Raw genomic sequence first — 8,821 nt, 5'->3', positions numbered from 1 at the left:
GATTGAAATCCAAATCCTCTGACTCCAAACCCCAAACTTTAAAATTCCTGCATTTTGGGGCCCTTGGGAGCCTAAGTCCCACTTAGGCTCAGGCCATGGTCTCTCAGGTCCTGAGTTCCAGCCTGGCCTCAGGCTCTGTGCTGACAGTTTAGGTTTTGGAGTCTGCTTCAGATTCTGTGTCTCCCCCTCTCTCTGCTCCTTCTGTGCTTGCACTCTGTTTCTCTCTCTCTCTCTCTCTCAGAAATAATAAACATTAAAAATATTTTTAATAAAAAATAAAATTCCTAGGGGCGCCTGGGTGGCTTAGTCGGTTAAGCGTCTGACTTTCGCTTGGGTCATGATCTCGTGGTTTGTGGGTTCGAGCCCCGCGTCGGGCTCTGTGCTGACTGCCAGCTCAGAGCCTGGAGCCTTTTTCAGAGTCTGTGTCTCCCTCTCTCTCTGACCCTCCCCTGCTCACGCTCTCTCTCTCTCTCTCTCTCTCTCTCCTAGAAATAAATAAAACATTAAAATAAAATAAAATAAAATAAAATTCCTGCATTTGGGAGAGCCTGGGTGGCTCAGTAGGTGACGGACTCGGTTTGGGCTCAGGTCATGATCTCATGGTTCATGAGTTCAAGGCCTGCATGGAGCTCGGGGCAGAGAGCCTGCTTTGGATCACCTGTTTCCCTCTCTCTCTGCCCCTCCCCTGGGCATCCCTCTCTCTCTCTCTCTCTCAGAACTGATAAACATAACAACAACAACAACAACAACAACCCTGCATTTTACAGCACTGCCTTCCTCATTGGTAACAAACCAGAGATTTGGATTTTGAAGAAACACACATTACAGCTTGTCAGAATATTAGATTTGTTCATTCTGTTAGCATCACCTTTTACATCCCAAGACTGCCATCTCAAGAATGTAAGTCATGGCTATTAAATAAGCCTTGAATTAATGAGGGAGCTAAACTAAGGTCAAAGGGCCATGGAAGTTGTTTTTTCCAGGTCACTCACATTTGAAGCCTTCCCCTAGACCTCCTTGCTGATCTCTGGAAGAGGGGTGTTTGCCTCATTCACATAGTAATACTGGATCAGCTGTTGAATCCCAGCCTTCAATGCAGGTTTAAGTGCAGCACTGATTAGTAGTCCTGTGGGTCCCCCAGATAACCCAACCATGGTCATCAGAAAGTCATAACCCATATCTATGACCCCATCTTGGCCTCGTTCCTTGGCCTTGTCTGAGCAGTTCTGAACAGCATAATACAGAGCTGTGCCCAGGTTGTAGTAGGTTCCCACTCCCGGCAACAGCTGGACTATATTGTGCACACCCTGTTCCTGCTCATGCTCACAGTCACTGATGGGGAGGGATCGTTGGGCTCTTTGTGGGCCGGGCTGCTCCCTGGTCAACAGCTGTAGAGCAGAGGCAAGGGCATCCACTGAAACTGTCCTTCCTGTTCTTCTGCCTTTCTGGAGCCCTTGAAGATACTGGATGAGGATCTGTGTAGCTTTTACACCCCCCTGATGGTACAACTGAAGTTGCAGGACCCAGACATCAGCTTGGCAGCCAGCTTTCTCCAGGGCGATCAGGAGAGGCAAGCCTACCAAAAACTTGGGTAGAGGGGCCATGTGGGTGAAGCCAGGCAGGGACTTTGGGAGCAGAGTCTGGCAGAACAAAGGGTCTGAGGAAGGTGGCCAGGACCTCAAGGATGAGGGAAGGCGCATCAGAATATTTGTCTGGTTTCCATATGAAATGGCATCCGCAGGGTGCAGCAGAAGGTAGCAAAAAAGCAGCTCAACTTGTATCGTGATGAATCTGAGGCCACACATGTCTGAAATAGTACGCTGGAGAGGGGAGAAACCAGAAAAATACAAACTAGTTCCCTAAGGGCTGTGGTCTGAAAGAAGCCCAGGACTCAGGGCACACCTCAGCCATCATCTCCAAACTTCCGTTATTTTTAGGTAAAGGCTCCAGAAATAGGAGACACAGCCCAATTGTTCCCATTTGGCCTTCCCCATCTTCAAGTCACCAAAGACTTCCTCTGCTTTATTACCACCCATTTCTAGGGGATCCCAAATTACCATACAGTCCAGGCAAGAAGTGTTTGTCTTGGTAGCTTTGGTTGCTCCTCAGTCCAGTTCTGCCCACTTCTCTGCCCCATTAAGAAAGGAGAGACTTGGAGCGCCTGGGTGGCTCAGTCGGTTAAGCGTCCGACTTGAGCTCAGGTCATGATCTCGCGGTTCGTGGGTTCGAGCCCCGCATTGGGCTCTGTGCTGACAGCTAGCTCAGAGCCTGGAGCCTGCTTCTGATTCTGTATCTGCCTCTCTCTCTGACTCTTTCCTGCTCACGCTGTCTCTCTCTCAGAAATAAATAAAAAAAAAAAATTAAAAAAAAAAAAGAAAGAAAGGAGAGACTTGCTTTCCCTCAAAACCAGTAAGAGATGTAATTTCTGCAAATAGTTGTCCTTTGTGTTGGCTGCTCAAAACTGTCCCCTTGTCACACACTCAACCTCAATACCTAAGACCCTATTCTTTGGCATTTTCTACATGTTCCTGTCACATTCCCATTCTAGTTCACAATATGAGCTAGGAGACCCAGAGTCAGGACAGATTAGATATCTAGGATTCTCTCTTATTTTCTCTCTTTTCAGTTTAAGGATTAAATTAGTGAGCTACAGCATCTACCTGGGGATTTAGTACAGGGTGGATGAATGAGAAAAAGGTTAAAATACTTCTCATGAGGGGCGCCTGGGTGGCTTAGTCGGTTAAGCGTCCGACTTTCGCTTAGGTCATGATCTCGCGGTTCGTGGGTTCGAGTCCCCGCGTCGGGCTCTGTGCTGACTGCCAGCTCAGAGCCTGGAGCCTATTTCAGAGTCTGTGTCTCCCTCTCTCTCTGACCCTCCCCTGCTCACGCTGTCTCTCTCTCTCTCTCTCTGTCTCCTAGAAATAAATAAAAATATTTTAAAAAAATAAAATAAAATAAAATACTTCTCATGCTTAGTACATTTTATATGCACAGTGTTTGATGACTGAAGAAAAAGAAAAGAAAAGCAAAATGGATTAACTGCAGGCTGGGACTTTCTAAGTGGAGAGGAGCAAGGCTAACACCAATCACATGTGTTTTAGCTGGCATGAAATAAAGAACATACATCTGTCCTGAGCTATCTGCTACATTTCTAACTACTTAACATGTCCTATCCTTTAAAAAAATTTTTATAGTTTATTTATTTTTGAGACAGAGACAGAACATGAGCGGGGGAGGGGCAGAGAGGGAGGAAAACACAGAATCTGAAACAGGCTCCCACTCTGAGCTGTCAGCACAGAACCCGATGCAGGGCTCGAACCCACAAACTGTAAGATCGTGAGCTGAGCTGAAGTCAGATGCTTAACTGACTGAGCCACCAAGGAGCCCCTAACATGTCCCATCCTTGAAGATAGTCCTGAGAAGAGACCCTTGTTGCTTAGTTGGCATTGAACATCTGGAGTAAACCTAGACAAATTACTGAATCAATTTCTACATAATGCACTTCCAAATAACTGTGGAACATTTGATAAATTATATTGTCACCATCCATAGCACTAAGAGGTCCTTACCTTGGGGGTTTCTTCAGCTTTTTGCCTAATTCTTCCCCACACTCCCCAGACTTACTCTTGCAGTTCTAGGGGATATTGACAGCAAATTCTTTGAACTGTGTCAGCAACATGGGAGATGGCTGATAGACCTACCTCACCAGTGGGCATATTTGCTACCATCAATATATCCCCCAAAGGGTAAATAGTTGAGTGTGGAATTTATCCAAGCTTCCCTCTGGATCCCCCCAGATCCCTCAGAATAACCTTTGTATTGCCAATGTTTTCCTCCGTGTGCTTTTTACTCCCGTGGATGAGGGTTTCAGTTGATGTCCTTTCCTTCCATCCTAACAGGCTGAAGCTGCAGAATGTGGGCCTCAGTCGGGCAGCAAACCTCCTCCAAGAACACCCCCACAGCTAAGTAGGATAGGTACTCAGGCGGAGTGGCTATGGAGGGGGTGGTGTGCAAGAGATCCTGGAAAATCTTGGGATCTGGAGAGGCATCTGGCTGGAGAGTGTTTTCAGAGAGTGCCCAGTTTTTGTCAGATGGCTAGAAGGTCAGGGCCCCTTTCTGGGCATTTCTTGGAAAGACAGCCAATGGGGACAGCAAAATACAGCAAAGGGGTGCCTGGCTGGCTCAGTTGGTAGAGCATGGGACTCTTGGATCTCTGGGTTATATGTTTGAGCCTCATGTTGGGTATAGATGACTTAAAAATGAAATCTTAAAAAAAAAAAAAAAAAGGCAGCAAAGGAACAGCACAGCCTGGATCATGGTGGGTGAGCAAGAACAGCCCTGCTGGAAAGAAGCAGTGCTCGGGTTGGGAAGCAGGGAAGGCTTGGGAGAAAGAGACACCAAGACTGGTCAGAGCTCAGAAATGGCGCTGCCCTTGGAAATTTTAATTACCCTTGAAGTACCCTATGGTGGACATAGCTTTGCCCCCACCCTTACAAACTGGGTAGTCCTCACCTGCTCCAGAAACAAGCCAGAGGAACAAGATTGTCCAAACACGTCCTTTCCTCAGTGCTTCTCTAATCTGAATGACAGCTTTCTAGAACTCACCTTCTCTTCACCAGAGCCAAAAAAAGTTGTCCCTTCTGAAAACAGTGAAGGGCATATGTTCACAAATATTTGCCCACCTCCTCCTGGCTCAGGCTTTATCTCCTCACCTTTGTCCCATGCTGACAAAAAGTCCATCGCCCTTTGTAACTACTGCTTTTCCTGCCCCATATCCCTGTCATGCTAAGGATTTCTCTAGACCTACACCTAGATCAGGAAAAATTCGTGTCTCTTCTGGGAAAGCAGGGAGGCAAAAGGCAGGGACACCAATGATTTCCAGGCAGGAGACCCCAGAATAGTTCTTATTCAATGGGCTTACCAGGTAGAAAAATGAGAAAGTAGAACCTATCAGCAAGCCAGACCAAATAAGACCAATTTTTGTTTTTACATGTCATTCTAGTGCAATACCCTAATTAAACACATCTGTTACCCTGATAGTACTTCTAAGCCTATATCAGAACTATAGGAATTGTTTCATTTCTTATATCTAGGGGTCTAGAAGAGAAACTGTAGTCTAGAAAACAGGAAACAATGGCATGTGGTGCCTCCTAAAACTGGTATAAAAGTCCCCACGTTGTTTTGCCATACAAGTTCCTCTCTGGTGCTATAACCTACCTCTGACAGACAGCCAAAGGCATTAGGCCAATGAACAAATTCCAGGTCCCTCCTATCTTACTCACTCCTCTCAGTCCCAGGAGGGACCCCTAATGAGTAAAAGGAAATCAGAAGGAAAAAAAAAAGTTTTGTAGAAGAAGAGTATTAAGTCTTCAGGGAGCTACTGGGACACAATCCTAAAATTGGGAGAAGGAAGAACTGGATTTAGAGGCATCCAACACTGTCGCCTGGAATTCCTGGACCCTAAACCCATGGAGCACCTCAAGAGTCTGCTGCTTCTGTATAGCTCAGGCAGTTTTTGGATCCTGTCAGATTCTCCCATTCCTGACTTGAGTTCACAGCCTATAACTGGGCCTATCTCCATGTCCAGTTAGTCAGCATCACCATCCTCCTCAATATGAAAATGTTTTTTTGTTGAAATTACCCAAATTTCCAACTCTCATGCCTTTGGAGTGACAGGAGAGACAGACTGAATGTGTAAATATGGTAGGGGGAGGAAAAGTGGTGAGGAGTTTGTCCCCAGGACCAAGGAGACAAATGACAGAAGGAGAAAGACAAAAGCACGTCCTCCCAGATTTCCTGCCTTTGCTCCTTTCCTTGTCTTCCACCTGTTCCTAATCAAATCCCACCAGTTGTCAGCTGAGGGTGTTTTTTTTTTGTGGTTGTTTTAATTAGTTTATTTTTTAGAGTACTTTTAGGTTTGTAGAAAAATTGAGGAGTTAAGTACAGAGTCCCCAAATATCCCCTCTTCCCCGACCCCTGTTTCCTGTATTAACATCTTGTACTGATGTGGTACATTTGTTACAGCTGATTATTATTTTTTTAAGTTATTTATTTTATTTTGTTATTGAGAGAGAGGCAGAGAGGGAATCCCAAGCAGGCCCCACACTATCAGGGCAGAGCCTGATGCAGGGCTCAAACTCATGAGCCATGAGATCATGACCTGAGCCAAAATCAGGAGTTGTCTACTTAGGGATGCCTGGGTGGCTCAGTTGATTAAGCATCCACCTTCGGCCAGGTCATGATCTCATGGTTCATGGGTTTGAGCCCCGCGTCGGGATCTGTGCTGATGGCTCAGAGCTTGGAGCCTATTTCAGTTTCTGTCTCCCTCTCTCTGCCCCTCCCCCACTCACGCGCTCTCCCTCTCTCTCTCTCTCAAAAAATGAATAGACATTAAAAAAAAGAGTTGCCTACTTAACCGACTGAGCCACCCAGGCACCCCAATAAAGTAATATTAATAAGTGTCCCAACACTTGAAGATCTTCACCAGTGCAGTATTAAACACAAAGTAGGTGTTAATACTAACAATGTGGTGATCTAGAGGCTGATTCTTTCACTTTGCTGCCATTTTCAATTTCTTTGATGCCATAGGAAAACTTCCTGTGGAATCCAGACAAGCTGAACCCCAAGAAAATTAGATGACTCTCTTTTTTTAAAGGATTATTATTATTATTTTCATAAAAAACTGCTCTGCACTGGCAGTGTGAAGCCTACTTGGGAGTCTCTTCTCTCAAATAAATCTCACTGTTAGTTCAAGCCCTACATCGGGCTCTGTGCTAACAGTGTAGAGCCTGCTTGGGATTCTCTCTCCCTCTCTCTGCCCATTCCCTGCTCATGCTTTCTCTCTCTCTCTCTCTCTCTCAAAATAAATAAACATAAACAACAAAAACAAACTTTCTAAAAATATTGCTTTGGGGCGCCTGGGTGGCTCAGTTCAAGTGTCTGACTTCAGCTCAGGTCACGATCTCGCAGCTTGTGGGTTCAAGCCCTGCATCATCAGGCTCTGTGCTGACAGCTCAGAGCCTGCAGCCCGCTTTGGTTCCTATGTCCCCTCTCTCTTTCTGCCCCTCCCCTACTCACCCTCTGTCTCTCTCAAAAATGAACAAACATTAAAAAATAAATAAAATATTGTTTTATTCACCTACAGATTCCTAGTTTTTGGTACTCACTCCCAATTGACACCCAATGCCCAGAATGGTGATTCTTACATATACAGGAGGCACTGAATACATATATGTATTAATGGATATATTAATAAATGCATCTTTGTGTGTGTGTGTTTTTTTTTTTTTACAAATAGTTTATTGTCAAGTTGGTTTCCATATAACACCCAGTGCTCATCCCCACAAGTGCCCCCCTGCATGCCCATCTCCCCCCCACACACATCCATCAGTCCTCAGTTTGTTCTCAGCATTCAAGAGTCTCTCATGGTTTGCCTCCCTCCCTCTCTCCCACACCATTTTCCCCTTTCTTCTCCCCCATGGTCCTCCGTTAAGTTCCTCCTAATCCTCCTATACGTGCAAACATATGATATTTGTCCTTCTCTGCCTGACTTATTTCGCTAAGCATAACACCCTCAAGGTCCATCCATGTTGCTACACATGGCCAGATTTCATCCTTTCTCATTGCCGTGTAGTATTCCATCGTATAGATAAACCACATCTTCTTGATCTATTCATCCGTTGATGGACACTTAGGCTCTTTCCATGTTTTAGCTAGTTGAGAGTGCTGCTATGAACATTGGGGTACATGTGCTCCTATGCATCAGAATAATAAATGCACGTTTGAACCTAAAGATGAGTAAGACACAATCCTTCAAGGAGCTCATAGTCTAATGGAAAAAAGAACAAACAAGATGAAACACTGAAGACCAGCACTTTATCAGGGGAATGAACAAATCCCAGCTAGAAGTGACTGTAGTTTGGAGTTCAACAGTGACAGAGGCTGTGTGACAAAAGAAAGCACATTTGAGCTGATTCTAGGATGAGACAGGAGTTGGATAGAGCTCATCAGTAGAGGGACTGTCATAATCAATAGTTGCATGAAAAGGCACATAGGTGCATGAAAAGGCATGCACTGTGACAGTGATTAAAAATACTGAGGGGTTGGGGCACCTGGGTGGCTCAGTCGGTTAAGCATCCAACTTTGGCTAAGGTCATGATCTAGGGTTCATGGGTTCGAGCCCCACCTTGGGGTCTGTGCTGACAGCTCGGAGCCTGGAGCTGGTTTCAGATTCTGTGTCTCCTTCTCTTTTTGCCCCTCTCCCACTCATGCTCTGTCTCTCTCTCAAAAATAAACATTAAAAAAAAAAATACTCTGAATGACTGGAGTGCCTGGCTGGCTCAGTCAGTAGAGCATGTGACTCTTAATCTTGGGGTTGTAAGTTCAAGCTCCCACATTGGCTGTAGAGATTACTTAAAAAAAAAAAAAAATAAAACCTTAAAAAAAATGCTGGAGGTGGGGGGCAACAGTATAAAATATGGGCATGGTCAGGCATGGTGGCAAGGCTGCAAAGACTTGCCGAGATCGAGTATGCTATTCTGGGTCCAGATTCTGTCTAGAAAGAAATGGGAAGCCATGAAATGCTCTTGAGCAAGGTAATCCCATGATGACAACCATATTTTGAAAGGAATCTGCAGGCAGAATGGGAAATGAATGAAAGGGAAAAGGAGACTGAGATGAAGAACCATAGAGGGTCAGATACTTTAGAAGTCAAGGTCAGAAATGAGGAGGGGTGTCCTCTGGGGGTAGAACCAGTGTAATGTGTGGCTCATTCTCCTAAGTTCCTTCAGCAACAGCTGCCACCCAGATGCCCCTAAAATGT

At 45.3% G+C, this 8,821-nt stretch overlaps 1 protein-coding gene across 1 annotated transcript; it reads right to left on the bottom strand.

Annotated features, from left to right (window-relative positions):
* Positions 1 to 805: 805 nt before the first annotated feature.
* Positions 806 to 2,079, bottom strand: APOF (apolipoprotein F). The gene is made up of 2 exons (XM_039216894.1): positions 2,058 to 2,079; positions 806 to 1,820 (listed from the first exon to the last, which is right to left on the bottom strand). The coding sequence occupies exons 1-2, from the start codon at positions 2,058 to 2,060 to the stop codon at positions 1,008 to 1,010; spliced, it is 816 nt and encodes a 271-aa protein (XP_039072825.1). The 5' UTR covers positions 2,061 to 2,079; the 3' UTR covers positions 806 to 1,007.
* Between the last annotated feature and the right edge of the window lie 6,742 nt (positions 2,080 to 8,821).

Source organism: Hyaena hyaena, unplaced genomic scaffold (genome assembly GCF_003009895.1).
Source record: "Hyaena hyaena isolate Hyena2069 unplaced genomic scaffold, ASM300989v1 scaffold_655, whole genome shotgun sequence".
Taxonomy (NCBI): Eukaryota; Metazoa; Chordata; class Mammalia; order Carnivora; family Hyaenidae; genus Hyaena; species Hyaena hyaena.
The sequence above is the reverse complement of the archived record's forward strand: the minus strand, read 5'-3'. Positions and strand labels throughout refer to the sequence as shown.